Source organism: Rhea pennata, chromosome 7 (genome assembly GCF_028389875.1).
Source record: "Rhea pennata isolate bPtePen1 chromosome 7, bPtePen1.pri, whole genome shotgun sequence".
NCBI lineage: Eukaryota > Metazoa > Chordata > Aves > Rheiformes > Rheidae > Rhea > Rhea pennata.
In genome coordinates, this window is record NC_084669.1 from 8,090,181 (window position 1) to 8,106,388 (window position 16,208).

Here is a 16,208-nt window from a genome sequence, read left to right on the forward strand (position 1 = left end):
TTATTTGTATTTCATCACATTTAGTAATGCAAACCAGCATAAGCAAATGGAATATTAAGCTAGTAAAGCCATCCTGTACTTACTGGATGGGGGTTTTTTTTGGTCAGACTGACTCATCATGTCATTTTATCATATCCATGCACCTACACTAGCTAGCAGTTGTCAGATGTGTTCAGTGTTACAGAGGCCCACACCAGGCACAGAATACAATTCCTCTGCAGTCCCCTCACATTCCTTCCCCTGTGTTCATGTTTTGTACCATTCCTCTTCCATGTGATTTTCTGTGTACTCTCTTTCTGGCTCTGTGGGGATTTGTCTCTAGGAAAATAAATTATCAATGGAAAGAGTTTCTCTGATTAAGGGGGTTTTGAAGCTGAGTAGGAGCTGTTTGACAGATTTTGGGATTCTGCTAAAGGGTCTTTTCTTGGACAGAGGGTTATTGTTCTCTTTCTTGACTTCGTAAGGTGAAAGCCATTGTTGATGAGAAAGATTAATTAAAACAGAATTTGTCAAAATTAAGGAAAACAAAGTTTCAAGTGAATTAATTTGGGATTGGATTTAAAATTTCATATAGACATGGCAAGGATCCAAGAAAAGCTGGGAATGGATTAAGAAGGAAAATCCTTTAAACATAAACAGAGAGAAGCACTTCAAGGACCATATTGGTGCTGTGAAGTCAAAACCAAAATTTTACTCTTCATAATGGCCAGGTTAATTTTACTTCAGTCATTGTTAAAGACTGGATCTTATGTTCATGTTATTGCCCACCGAAGTGAATGAAAGGACTCCTGCTGACTTCTGTGGGCTCCATGTCAGGCCCTTTCTTGGACCTACTGCTTGTTCTGTCATGGAATACTTCATCACTTAAGCTCTTGGTATGTGCTGCTTAGTCAGTACTGTGAGGCTTGCATGGCTTGTCTGCATCATAGCGTCTTCGTGGAAGGAGTATCCACAAAAGTAGAGCTTCTGCTCTTCTTCTAGTGGTAGAAACCAGAAGAAGAATGCATTCAGCAATTTGCATGCTTTTATTTTCAGAAAAAAATGATATTTTCCTGCATTACATTTGCATTTCTTTCTGCGGTGTTTTATCTGCCTTTAAGGTGAATGAAAATTACACAAGAAATGATATTTTGGTCATCCAGATTCATGAAGAAGCTTAATAGCAAAGGCTACTCTTCATGGAATGTTTTACATTTTTTAAATGTCTAAGTAGAAATTAATATTTATAAATTAATTTATAACAGTGTTATTAGATTATACTTAATTTTTAATTTGTGTGTAGCTAAATTATTCTGTACCAGTGTCCTCTGCATATTTATAATAGGCCAAATCTTAGTTATTAGTCAAGGAAAGATATAATTGATTTGCTTAAGAAAGAACTGTACTATTAGGTTTTGCTGTGCAGACTATAGCTAAAACCAGGATTTCCATACGTAAAGGTCAAAATAGATATTAATGTGTTTAATTGCATCTAGTTGCCTCTGTCCTGGCTGAGTTAACAGAGACTCAGACTTGATTATCTCTTTGGGCCTTAAGAAGTTATGAAACTGTGAACTGATGTTTTTGGATACTTGTTTTAAGACAGGCTGAAAGGTCATGACTTAAGGGCTCCAAAGGTATCTTTGGCTGAGCACCCAAAATCAGTAGTAGAAAATCTTGAATTTTCTCTGCTCTTCCTGGGAACGTTTAGGAAACTGTCAGTCTCTTGTGGGCTAGGGCTGCCACCTTGTGGCAAAAATACTCTTAGCAGGGCTGGCAACTAGGACACCTTGTTTCAGGTTGCATTTTTAAAACCAGAATATAAAAAATAAGTCTGGTAAGGAAGGACTTGTTTGGGGGTTTCATATTAGCCCATTGTTTTTAATCCAGTTACTATCAAGGAAGAACAGAATGTCTAAAAAACATTTTTTCCCTTTCTAGGAGTAATGTTATATTCTCAATGCTAGAGCAGTAGTTTTTGTTCATCTATTCTATTATCAAGTGATACATAGAGGTATCTTATCTGGCTTGCATTTGCTTCCTGCACTGTATGCTATCAATTTGTTCATGACATCTTATATGCAGTAATTTTCTTTCTCTCAATGACTAGCTAAGGAACACGTCCGTCGTAATCGACAGAGTCATACCTTTTTGGTGGAGAATGTCATAGGGGAGATCTGGTCTGAACTGGAAGAAGGTAGTGTCCTTTCTTGAATGAATTTTTCTCCTTTGGGTTTTATATTGTGGGTAAACATTGCATTTCCCACAAATCTGCTGTGTTCCTTAGGGTTCTCAAGCTGATTATAAATAGAAAAAAATAAAAGTACATGTGCTGCTCTTAGTTACCAGGGATGAGCTGCAATTCTACATGCTCTAGCAAAATATGGCTTTTTAAGTAGATGATAGAAAGGAATCCAGGTTTTAAAATATAGACTAGAACAAATTTCCTTAGAGCAGACCTTGTATCTATGCCATAATAGTAATTTGGAATCGGTACACCAATTGGTACACCATACACTAGAATGTACCAGTAGCATAAGCAGTTCCATTAATTCACTATGGCACTCACCTGTGCTAAACTGGTAGCTTTTGTCATCCAAATTTCATATTTATTATCAATCACTACATTATATTTGCTAATAATGATCAAATTTTCAGTGTGGATATCCATGACTCCATGTAAGCCATCATCTCTGATGGTGATAATGTCTACGAGAAGTTTTCATAGCAATATCCTGTTGTGTTAATGCTGATGAATATATTACTTGCCTGTTCCTGTTGCAAACAAGGTGATCGTTACATCGTCGTTGACAGTGGAGGAGGCACAGTGGATATGACTGTTCATCAGATCAGGCTCCCTGAAGGGCATCTTAAGGAACTGTACAAGGCAACAGGTAAATGACACCTTCACTGATTGCTTTTTTTGTGTAATATTTTGATGTGTCATTGAAGGTAATCTTTATTATTCACTACATTTAATTAACAGTTCTTCCTGAAATAAGATCAGCATTCAAAATTATGATAACCTAACTGCTGATCAGTAGACAAGGGTAAATTATGTTATTTTTCTGACACTTTGGGATGGTAAACCTGACTTTGAGAGGGTAAGAAACTGTAACCTCCTTTGTTACTCATTCTCTGCCATGGTCCTGGTCTGACTTCTGCTAACAGAGTCATCATCTCCCTCCCCTTTCACAGGTCACCTGTATATTGCTGCTCTGTTCAGGTATTTCAAGATATAACATAGAAATAAAAATAGCTGAGTGTCATAACAGGATCCTTCTAAAGTGACTGTTGGCACAACCAAATTTTCCCCAGGTTTAAGGGGAAGGTAATATATTCCAGTAATTTCACAGGCAGTGTAACAAGTAGGGTACACCATTCCCTTGGAAAAATGCACAATGATTAGTCCACAACAAAGATGCAAAATGCAATTCCTTGAATGATATTCCTTTCCTGAACTCCAGATCCACTTGGAATTGGTCCTGTGCCAGTCTGTTAACCACCTGGCAGCCTCTGTTTATTGCTGTGCCTCTGTATTACTGAGCTAGTCCTCCTGTATTTGGTACTTCGCTGAGCATTCTCAGTCTTGTTGGCTGCAGAACTGCCACTGGGAAGAAGCTAATAAAAACAAGCAGGACATTGTACGTCAAGTGTATCTATTCCTGAACACAAGTCCAACCTACACCTTCTCATATGTGGATAAGGAGGCAGTTTCCTCTGCTTCTAATAAAAATGTTTCTCTGTCTTGTCGTCGTAGTACTGCAATGGTGATGATGGTGTAAGGGTAAAAGTATGGCAAAGGTAAATTATATTTTTTATTAGATCAGCTGATATCTTTACAAAAGGTATCTCTTTCTGTATACCTCTCTATGCTATGAAATTCTTAGTAGTGCCAATCTGATGTATATATGGTGAACTTAAAATCTAGGAAGAAGAATATTAAAGCTGTATTTTGTCTGTGATACAGGTGGGCCATATGGTTCTTTAGGTGTGGACTATGAATTTGAAAAGCTCCTGTGTAAAATATTTGGAGAAGATTTTATTGAACAATTTAAAATCAAGCGTCCTGCTGCCTGGGTAGATCTGATGATAGCATTTGAGTCCCGTAAAAGGGCAGCAGCTCCAGACAGAACCAATCCACTGAACATTACTCTGCCTTTCTCCTTCATTGACTATTACAAGAAGTTTCGAGGTCACAGTGTAGAACATGCCTTAAGGAAAAGCAAGTGAGTAGATGTTTGAACCTAAATAGATGCATAATTAACAACTGACTGTGAAGACAAATAATTAAAATATCCTAATTACATGTGGACTAAAAGATAATAATGTAAAAATGTAAGATATTAATGAGAAAATAAGATTGCCTGAAGTATGGTTTCTAGAATAAGAAGTTCTGATCAATCTCTTGCACAAGCTTCTCTGTACAAGACTTAAACTGTCCCAGTATTGCTTTCTTTGACTTTCATTAGGCTATCATTCACAGAATCACAGGATGGTTGAGGTTGGAAGGGACCTCTGGAGATTGTCTAGTCCAACCCTCCTGCTCAAGCAGGGTCTCCTGCTAGGTTGCCCAGTGACCCATTAAGTCACTTTCCTGAATTTGACCATGTGTTTCAAGTCATTTATTTATTGATTTTATTTCGGAATCAAGCACAGATGATTCTTTTAAAGTCAGTTCTGCTTTGCTAAGTACTCATTTAAACCGAAGACCCATTTCGTCAATGAGCGAGTAATAGAGTAAGAGAGTCAGAGATAACAAATAGAGAATTTAGATGCCAAAAGTTAATTACTGAGAATGATAATTGGTAGAAGCCTGAGCCTTGAAATTAATCCAGGATCATGAGACACATAAATCTATCCATAATATGGATATATTTATGAGCAATGCAAGATCATAGGTAAAAATATATGCTATTGCACAGAGCTGGGCAAAGTGAATGTGTTCTTATTTTGCACTGATGGCAGGACTTTTCCTCATAATATTTTACTAGTTAGATCATTTGCTCAGCAGATGGGGAGATATAATCCCCCTGCTACAGTTTTAGTTCATGACTGTCAGTTTCAAGAAAGCACTCTAAAAGACAAGATCATGGGTTACTGCAGAAAAGGGAGTAAGGAGAAGGTAGAAGTGGACAATTTGCATCTTTTGAAGTTCTGCTAATGATGGCTAATGTCATCAAAGAGAATAAACCAGAGAGCCCACGAATCTGAAGCAGAATGCTTGGGACCTGAGAGCAGAAGACATGCTATTTAATACTTGACATTGGTCTCTTCCTGCATTTTTTTCTATTGAATGTTAAATATAGCATGCAGGCTGAAGCTTCTGCATCTCTTTCTAACTGTTAGTAAAAACCTAAATGACTTGGATCTAGCCTCAGAGTCACTTCCTAAATGAGACTGAAGCTCTGAAATCATTTTCAAGATTTCTGGAAATATTGCTCATCACAAGACCATCTCCTTCTTGTTAGTAGTCTTAATGGTGCGTTTTAGAGGGAGTACTAAACATTCCCCACAAAATAAAAGGGAATTAGGACAGTAGAGGATAGAAAGAGTGTAAAGGTGATGTATATACATGAATGAAAAGGATATTATCAAGCTATAACTGGTTTTTGAATGTGGATCAATGATGGAATAACATATGCCTATATTAATTTAACACACATGCCTCTCATTAAAAAGCTGTGCTCCCTTCTGCCTCCTGAGATTTCCTGTACACTTGCTTGTTTTCTTTGTGTGTTTCCAGTGGCTTTGGCCTGCTGCTGCTATAATGTAAATGTTGCCCTTCTGGGGATGAATCAGTGCTGTTTCAGATGAGCAGGCACTGGACAGGCCGGCAGCTATTTCAAAAGGCAGTTGAGCATTGGTAATGCTATAGGAAGCAATCAGGTAAAGAAAACAACAATTAAACAAGAAAAAGAACAAATCTCCCTTGAAATTTTACTTTGCTCAATTTGTCTTGAGCCTGGGGTGAGGCCAGGTTCTTTCCCCCAAGCAAACAACATGCAAAATCTGTAAACTCATTCATTTATGTGTCTTGCAAGTGCTTGGCTATTTCTTACAACTAGATTTATTATTTTAATGTCCTTCTTCACTATTATTTTCCAGTGTGGACTTTGTGAAGTGGTCCTCCCAGGGAATGCTGAGGATGAGCCCTGATGCAATGAATGCTCTTTTCAAACCTACAATAGACCAGATTGTTCAGCACCTTAGTATGTATCTGTGTATAATCCCACTTTCTACCTGAGCTGAGACTGAAGCTTCATTTGCCTGTTTCAGACCAGCAGCTGGAATTATAGTGAAACAACCCAGCTAGGCAAGGAATCTAGTTCTGAAACATGTAGTGCTCTACAAAGTAGTCAGGAAAGTAATTTCAAGTAGGGAACATCACTTAAATACATTCCAGTACAAGTTCTTGAGTGTGATTCAGTCTTGTTGCTGTCTAAGCTTAAATTATTCTGTATTTCCAGGGCTGCAAGCATTCAGAAGGCTGAAGCGTACTGATTAGCCCAGATCCTACTTTTCTTTTTCCTGTTTCTGGAAAGAACTAATTAATGCCAGAGACATAATTATGTTTCTGATTATTCCTGTTATTAAGACCTCTAGTTCATTTCTCATCAGTGGGTGGACTTACAAAGTCACAGTTTTTTTCATAGCTGCCCAAATCACTGACATCTCTAAAACACAAATAATAAGTGATGCATCTTGGTAAAAGTTTTTCCAGGCATGGATTAAGCACTGCTGGATATATTAGTCCAGTAATAGAAAGTGACATGGGTTTATTGTGAAATTAATTACCCAAACTCTGCCTCATGGAAGACTTGGTTGTATCAAGTAGAGTATAATATAATGCTGAGCATGGTATTATTACCTACACATTACAAAGCACTAATTGAATTGTATTTGGAATACAGTATCCAATTTTGGTCTCTCTATATGAGGAATTATTAGGTAAATTTGAGAGGATACAACTTAAGATAAAAAATATAGAACAGCTTATATGTGAGCAGGAAGGAATAGTTTGGACAGACATCTCAGTCATGCTGCCTCAGTTATTTAAATGAACTAAGAGTGAGCCTTAGTTGATGTTGAGTGATGAAACTATTTGCTTTTTTGTAACTAAAGGATGTGGGCTTAAGCTAAGAGGGAACATCTGTAAAAAGGCAAGGAGGTATGATTTTGCAGAGGGTACACATTGTGGTTAAGATGGTAGGGTCCAAAACAGGAAGTGAATTTAAAATTAGATTAATTCTGTGGAATGCAATAAAGGGCCTTTGAATCAGTTAAGTTTGGGAATATCTCATTGCTACTTGCAGTGACAAGATGACATCCATTCCCCTGCCACATGAATTCTGACTGGCAAGATTTCTTTGCAAATATCTGTGCATCTCCCTTTAGTAGTTCAAATTAAATAAAAATTATGTTTAGGAAGCCTGAGTGCCACTTCTCCTTCAGAAATATCCTATGATTTCTAATAAGTTTCTATTCACAGGCATTGCCCCAGTGAAAGACAGAATGGACAAGACCGTAGCCTCTTCTGTAGAAGAGGAAGTAAAGCTGAAGTGGAACTAGTGCCTGCTAAGTGTGGTGGAGTGGGCATAGAGTCCCTCGAAACATGTGGCACTTTCAGATCTTGTGTATATTAGGATATTACGATTTTCACCTGCATCACTTTGCCTTAGGAAAGTTTTTCCCACCTAATGGCCTTTGTTTCTGTTTAGGTGATGTGTTTGATAAACCAGAAGTGACCAATGTCAAGTTTCTGTTTCTGGTGGGTGGCTTTGCTGAATCCCCCTTACTTCAACAAGCTGTCCAGAGTGCTTTTGGTTCCAGATGTCGAGTCATCATCCCTCAGGATGTGGGGCTCACTATACTCAAAGGAGCTGTCCTCTTTGGTCTAGACCCTGCCGTCATCAAAGTGCGACGTTCCCCTCTCACCTATGGTGTTGGGGTGTTGAATCGGTTTGTGGAAGGGAAACATCCACCAGAGAAGCTGCTAATCAAAGATGGCACGCGCTGGTGCACTGATGTTTTTGACAAATTTATCTCAGCTGACCAATCTGTAGCCCTTGGAGAAACTGTGACACGCAGTTATACACCTGCAAAACCTTCTCAGTTAGTAATAGTGATCAATATCTACAGCTCAGAACAAGATAATGTGAGTTTCATCACAGAATCTGGAGTGAAAAAGTGTGGCACCCTTCGCTTGGATCTCACAGGAACTGATGCTTCAGTGCCAAACCGACGGGAGATCAAAACACTCATGCAGTTTGGGGACACTGAAATCAAAGCCATAGCCATTGATGTTGCCACTTCTAAAAGTGTCAAAGTTGGTATTGATTTCTTAAACTACTAGCAGTCCATTTTCACCACCATGGCCTGTTCGTGAGACTGTTCTTCCACTATTTCATTTTTTGACATACATATATCATGTAATCAACTTGAATTTCAGCAGGCTAGATGAGGACAGCCAGTAGGTAGGGATATGTCATGTTTGTGACCTTGGATGACCAAAGGCTGGATCTTAAAAGACCCCTCAAAAGTTTGGGGAGCAAAGGTTCCGGAGGTAGTAAAAGTTCCTGAGTTGCTCAAGCATGCTTAAAGCCCCACCATTTTTAAGTAATGCTGATTGTTGTTGGTTGTTAAATATTAGTTAAAAGATATAAGATCATTATGTCTTTGTTGTGCCCTGCTTCCTCTTCCTCCCTAGAAACACTCACCAATTCACAGGGTGTTTGTAGGGATTATCTGTATGAACAGCACCATCCTCTGAAAAAATTACTAGCTTACAGTCTTCTTTTGTTCTCTTGATTTTGCCCTGTACTTTCAAAACTTTAAATGCTGAAAGCCAGACACTTAATGAATAGAAAATGAGTTTCATAATTTCTGAGATTCCACTGAAAATAAAATCCTTAGAATCCTTAAAATTAGATTTAAAATACAAAAATATAATATATAGGGTGCCTAATATTAACTGCTGTGTTTTGGAAATAAAGCCTCTTTGTTAAAAGCTCTTAGAGCTAGCTTTGAGACTGAACAGCCAGCATTGTTTTCATTTATACTTTGGAAAATTGTTAAAAACAAACCTATTTTCCTTTAAGGCTAAACTTTTTTTTTTTAGTCTCCATCTGAAATCACAGAATCACAAAATAGTTCAGGCTGGAAGGGACCTCCATAGATCAACTTGTTCAGTCCACCTGCTCAAAGCAAGGTCAACTAGAGCTGATTGTTCTGGACATTGACCAGTTGGGTTTATGAATATCTCCAAAGTTGGAGACTCCATAGCCTTTCTAGGCAACCTGTTCCAGTGTTTGACCACTCTCGCAAAAAAAAAAAAAAAAAAAAAAAAAAGATTTTTTTTTTGTTTAAATGAAATTTCTTGTATTTCAGTTTGGCCCATTACCTTGTCTGTTTGCTGGATACCACTGAGAAGAGTCTGTCCCCATCTTCTTTATGCCCTCTTATGAGGCATTTATACACACTGGTAAGATCCAACCCCTCCTTCCCTTCCCTCCCCCCCCAAGTCTTCTCTTCTCCAGGCTAAGCAGCTCTCTCAGCTTCTCCTTGTATGTCACAAGCTCCAGTCCCTTAATCAGCCTTTGGGCCCTTTATTGGACTTGCTTGAGTACATCCATGTCTCTCTTCTACTGGGGAGCCCAGAACTAAACCCAGCACTCCAGATGGGGCCTCAGCAGTGCTGAAGAGAGGGGAAAAATCACCTCCTTCAGCATGCTGGCAACACTGTTCCTAATGCAGCCCAGGATGCTGTTGGCCTTTGCTGCAAGGAGGGGCACGTTCCTGGCTCATGTTCAACTTGCTACCAAGACCCTCAGGACCTTCTCTGCCGAGATGCTTTCCAGTCAGTCAGCCTCTAGCCTGCACTGGTGCATGAGGTTATTCCTCCTGAGATGCAGGACTTTGCACTTCCCTTTTATGAATTTAATGAGGTTCCACTCTGCTTGTTTCTCCAGTCTCCCTGTGAATGGCAGCACACCGATCTGGTCTATCAATCATTCCTCCCAGTGGTTGTATTTTTTCTTGTTAATCTCTGTTAATTTTTGGAAATACAGTAAGCTGATGGCTGTCCAGGAAGTTTTAAACAATTTAAAGGGGAGAAAATGTCCAGATCAAAAGAATAATAACTTATTTCGAGTAGCAAACATTTTAATAATGGAAAATATATTTCTGTGTTGAGTTAACTTGCACTGAAGTGGAAGACAGAGGCCAAGAGAACAAAACTACAAAAAGGATTAAGTAGATAAAGCATTCCTTAAGTAGCTAGGAGCATGCAATTATACTACAGGGGGAGTACAATGATGGTCCCAGTAAGATCTTGCTTACCAAATAATAACTTTCTAGAAATATTTTCTGATGCATATTCACCTGGAGAATTTTTTCTAGAGCTGACAGTTTTTATTTTGTAAAATCCTACAAGTAGGTAACTTGTGAAACCCTGGATCTCTATCTGCCATGAACTGACAGCTTCTAATGCAAATCCAAATCCCCATTCAAATTTGCAGACTGATACTAATCTGTAGAATCACCCCCAAATGCTGACACTTTCAAAGCTTTTATACAGAGTTGATTACCTGCTGGAATTCATTACATTTTTGAAACTTTGCAATGTTAGCTGTTAAACTTAACCTTCCTTTCTAATAAGTTGAGCATGAGTTAAAGCCATTACTGACACTTTTGGGAAATAAAAGTTTTATCAATTACTTCACTAATTTATATTCCAATTCTGCACTTCAGATTTCTATGTTTAACCTAGAGTTTTGCCACAGTAAAGAGTGCAGAACTGGCTGGCCGCATTTTGCTCTTGAATTTTGTGTCTCCTGCAGAATTCCTGAGTAGAATGTGAAAATAAATGTTTTGCATTTGGTTAATTAAAAAAAAAAAGAAAAAAGATGACGACTATGGAGAATGCTAGTCACTGTATCTGGCTGGATACTTTCTGTAATTACAAAGTATGCTTGCTAGCATTCAGTTTCCTGCTGCCTGCTAAATGCTTTAAAAGCTAAATATTAGAATTTTTTGTGTGTTGCTTTCCATGGTTTACAAACAAGAGAAACTTTAAGATGAGTTATGAACAATATAATTTTATGTATATACAATATTTAAATATTGTACAGACTCTTTCTTTCTACAGTGCTATTTTCTTGTATGAAAATGCTCTTTGCCTCTGTTGAATTCATTCAGCTGTTAATTTTAAATAACATAGTTTTTCAGTCAGCTTCCATAATTATAGGCTTTTAAAGATGGTAAGATATGAAATGTAAAAGGCTGATTTTATAATAATAAGAAAAAAATGCCTGTGTGTCAGAGAATACAGCGTTCTTCCTGCAATGCAAGTCATACCAGTTAAGCATATTACATGGATGCACTAGTATGTTGGTAGGATTTTCATTGCTTTGTTTCAGATGGTCACCCTTCCATTTCTAACAGTTCATCATAATAATGGATGAATTCTCCTGTAAAATCATGTTAAAATTTAGAATGTATGATCTGGATATACAGCTTCTTTAACACTTTTTTTTTTTTTAAGGATCTTCTCTGATTAAAAATTATACTTGTTAAAGCCAGGCAATAATGACTTATAGTAGCTGCAGATCAGGTGCAATAGAAACTGCTAGTCTATCAGTGCCCATACACAAAGTTCCTACAGAAAGGCAGGCTTCAGTATCTTTGCATTCTGCATTTCACTGAATGGGTCTATTCTACACACACTTGTTTCCAGTATATTCGTGGCCTTAAGTTAGGGCAAAATTCGGTCTAGTAAACTTTTGGTTACGTGGCTGCACCTCGACTCCCCTCTCCGCCAAAGAGGAGACCCAGTACAGATCATGTGGCTCGTGATTTTTGTGCTGTTTTCAGCCTGTTGGCAGTGAATAGTAACAGTAATTTCTGCAGCTCTTCAGAAGTGTAGTTTTTGAACAGTAGTGATTTTCTGCACTTTTGTATTCACCTTTTATAAGATTCTATGTGGATCCAAGCAGGGTTTTGTTAATTAAATGATTCTGCTGTAACTGTAAAATGTGAAGATTTGGCATATTTTTGCACTTCCTCATTACCAAGCTTACCTTTGCAGAACAGGGAACTACTGAGCAAACTCCCACCTGACCTCATTGACCTCTTTACACCCAAGAATGGAAAATTAGCTTGTTTCTCTAGTGAATTAGAATAAGGAAGTAGAATGTTATGCTATTGTCTGTAGTCTGTAACCCTGTTGAACAACTTTATATATGTAAGTGACATACAGATGCCCGATTTGATAGTGAAGGTTGCTAGGCTATGAAATTAATATGAAATTTATTAGGGAATGAGTCATTTTTAGAATAGTAATTCTGTAACTATAGCAAGATATTCCTGCAGAGCATTTTTTCTGTAGGGATTTCAAATGGCATTGGGCAACTTAGTGTTGAAAAGGCCTGCTATCCTTAGGCAAAACAAGCAGCCTTGACAGAAGTTTTTCTTGAGCAGCAACTTGTAAGTGTGGGTCAAAGTTACATGGCTCCAGGCTGAAAGTTAGCAGCTAATTGTGATAGAATTCTAGAATTGTACTAGAATCTGATAAACATACAGTGATGGTTATAACAGGTAATATTGATATATTCATACCACTGTATATATATATACAGGAGTTTTAATGCATTATTATGAGAAGGCTAATTATATATTGCAGAGATTTAATCACCAAGATAAGCTGCATATTTATAATATGAAGTGGCTTAAGCGGCTGAATAGTTTAAAAGTTGTTGGGCATAATGTCACAGTACTCACCTGCTTAAAATAGTCTTAAACTATATTATAAAACGAACCATTGTGGTCTTGTTCACCTCTGTGCAAGATATGTTCAGATTTCACTGATGCTTGGAGCTGTTCACAAGTTGTCTGGATTGTATCTTGAGTGCTTGTGTCTTCAACCATGTCAAATAAAATATGATAAAACTAAATTTTATTTCTAGGTGTTGCTATTTTTATGAAAAGCACTATAAAAAGTGAGAAAGGCTAAGTGGTTATACTTATGCACCTTCATATGCATAACTGAGCAAAAGCGATACCAACTGTACATGCTACATATCAGATTTTTTAAACTTGTTTGGATCTGTGGATACCTAGAGTCTTTGCCTAGAAGTTGCATGCCTCTGTGTAGTATATGCAGATCTTCAAACAATAGGCTGCTGCTTTTTCAGTTCACTTGTTTATTTCTTAGAGGGAGTCTGTGCCTGTGGTTGAAATCCACTGTCGGAGATCATACTCAGATTCCACAAAGTTTGTGTAGCTTTGAATAGGCTGTTTGTTGGGTGTTAAGACAGAAAGGCTTTAGACAATACCAAAAAACAGGTAACGTATTTTCTATAAGATACTATGAATCAGAATGAAAGAGCTAGGAAATGGAATATACTCAACACTGAGGACATACTGTTCTTGCCATTTCTTTAAGGCATTCTCTATAGAACTTTCATGTCAAGACATACGACAGTGCTGCTGGTTTTCATTGTCATCTAAGTATTACTGTTAGAGCCTATTGATAATAACTAGAAAAACATAATAGCATGTAAGATGTAAAACACAAAACAGCATGTGACTGTCGATATTCCATAGTCACTGCCCACAGTGGCAGGTCTGAAGGAAGACGTGTTGAGCAGAGGGTGAACATCTAAATGGTGTTCTCATCCAGGGTAAATGCGAAATTTTCATAATTAAAATCAAACAGTTCATCTTAAAAATTTATCACAGAAAGGATTTAAAGTACTTGCTCGAAGCATTGCCGGCGGGAGGAAGAGGGGAAGTATTTTTTAAAAAAACTACGCAGATTTTTTAAAGAATACCAATGCATGAGTTTCTCTCCCAAGCCTTCCAGTTGCCACCAGCATTGACACATTTCCCCCCAAAATACTCCCGGGTACGTGCAGGCAGGGCCCTGTGAGGCGGCGAAGCCGGTGCCTTCCGCCTCCAAGGAAGAGACGGTGCGAGCCCACTGCTCTCTCGGGCAGGGCGCCGCCTGCCCTCGGCCGCGGGAGTTCCTAACGGCCGCCGGAGGGCCCAACGGCCGCCGGAGCGCGAGGGGCCCGCAGCGCGCGGCGGGGCCGGGCCGGGCCGGGCCGAGGCGGGCGAGCAGCGCGGACGCTGTGCCGAGTAGGCGCCGCAGAGGGCAGGCGGGCGGGGGCGGCGGTGAGCGGGCGCTGGGCGGGCCGGCAGGCCCTCACGGGCGGCGGCCTGCCCCAGAGGGCGCCTCAGATCTGGGAGCCCGGCAGGCCTCAAAGGGGTGGGGGAGGCAGGGCGGGTCGCGACAGCGGGTGTGCACAAGGCCTTGCCGTAGGTGTCTCGAGGGGCACATATCCGCCTCTGTCGCAGCTGAGGAAGTGTGCTTGTGGATAGGTCCCACCCTGGCGAGAGGTTTTCGTGGGGGGTGCAGGCACCATCACTCCTGCGGCAGCTCCACAGCCTGGCCTCAGCCTCTTGTGCTACTGTTTATCACATTTGTGGATGATGAAGGAAATTAGAGACATTACTGTGCTGGTAGTGTTGACCATATCCTTTCTTTCTGCTTTATTTTCCAGCCTCAGCTGTGACAGGAAGTATTATTCAACCCAGGTAATGTGCTAGAAACTAGATTCTTTGTAGCTTCTTTCCTCCTGCTTATAGAGTTAGGCATTTATTGCAAATTCTGTGTTGACACTTGAGTTTCTTATGGGAAACCTGTTGCACAGTTTTTGCTGTGTTTGAGAACTCAGTTCCCCCCCTTTTTTTTCTTTATACTGATGCCTTAAAGGTAACTTTTTTGTTGTGATATAACATCTTTCTCTACAGAGTGATCCCTTTCCACTCTATATCTTTTTTAAGGTCCTTTATTTCACTTGCTATCCTGAAGGCCTGCTAGGCTACTGAAAGCTTCTGGTATCATATGTTAGGTCCAGTGTTAGAAAATAGTGATCTTGTGGGTGGTGGTGTCTTGTAGTTTCACAACATCAATGCTCTTCAAGGTCTTATTTAGTTGTTTATCGCTTTCCAATCTGTGGAAGCAGATAATGCTCTGAATTGTTCTTTGGATTACTGTTCTGTTGTGATTTAATGTTTCCTTACAGATGTAACATTTGCAGGTGAAATGATTTTTCTGCCATATTGGAGCAGATTATTATTTTGCTTCCAGACAGCTTATAATCAGGAATGTGTTCAGAGTAGAAGTTTACCAGTCACCTGTAGTTTCCTTAAAAAAAATTGATTCAGGTGCAGTGGGTACCATTAGAAGTTTCATGTAAACATTGTTGGTTGCTATGAGTGTTTTCCTGAAAGGAATGATAAAAATACTTGGAAAACAGAGACCATTATTTATAGAGATACAATATAAATCATAAATGTTACTCAGTTAAGGTGTTTAAAACATAGCTACAACCAGAGGGTGATTTCAACCAGTAAAAGTGACCCCTGCTCACTCTGCTAGCAAGCCTAGAACTAGCACTATTATCTAGCTACATATCTTAAAAAAAATCAATTACAGGAGTAAAATAGCACCAGATTTACTGATTGGACAAATTCTGGTTTTGGTCACACTAGCATAAAATTTTAGAATTCAGGTTGTTTTTGAGAAGCTGCTGTGGGTTTAACTGGAAAGAAACTGAATTTGGCCTACTAACTGAAGGGGTAATGTGTTTTTTTCCATAATATAAGGGCATATGATTTTAGATATACTTGTCCATTTCCTTTCAGTTATGATATCTGTCCGAAAATATTTAGATGCCAGAAATCATCCGATACCTGGATACACAGGTAAGCAATATGTTCAGGCCTCTTTTCTCCCATAATAATAACTGAACTAGTCAGCAATGAATTCCTTTGCTGAGGAGAACCTCAGGTGATGAATGGGCCATATTTGCAGCTTCTACAACAGCTCCTGTCCCATGAAGGCTTCTCCATTTTATGTGAAGGACCAAAGCACATTAGTATGTTTCGTAGTACTCCAACATGAGTTTTTGCCATGCAGAGATGCTGAGTCAGAATTGTAGCTTTGTATTACAGTCTATAATCAAATAATTTTTTGCGAATTGTTCATTCAGATGAAGGTTGCAGTCTAGAGCTGAGCAGCAGCTGCAGTTTTTAGTCTGGCATAGTGCGGGAGTTTTAACTGTATTACTTTAGCATATAACAGAGTCCTACTCTTCAGGTTGAGCTGTAACATAATTAGTGCTGCACTTGTAATGAAAATAGATTATTACATGGTGACAGTC

At 38.9% G+C, this 16,208-nt stretch overlaps 1 protein-coding gene across 1 annotated transcript in view; it reads left to right on the forward strand.

The window, feature by feature from the left end:
• HSPA12A (heat shock protein family A (Hsp70) member 12A) overlaps positions 1-12,932 on the forward strand; it is a 60,453-nt gene extending 47,521 nt beyond the window's left edge. Inside the window, exons 8-12 of the mRNA XM_062580436.1 lie at positions 2,090-2,176; positions 2,769-2,873; positions 3,950-4,208; positions 6,088-6,191; positions 7,701-12,932. Coding sequence (XP_062436420.1) covers positions 2,090-2,176; positions 2,769-2,873; positions 3,950-4,208; positions 6,088-6,191; positions 7,701-8,335 — 1,190 coding nt within the window. The 3' untranslated portion in view covers positions 8,336-12,932. The remainder of the gene's footprint in view (positions 1-2,089; positions 2,177-2,768; positions 2,874-3,949; positions 4,209-6,087; positions 6,192-7,700) is intronic.
• The last annotated feature ends 3,276 nt before the right edge of the window (positions 12,933-16,208 follow it).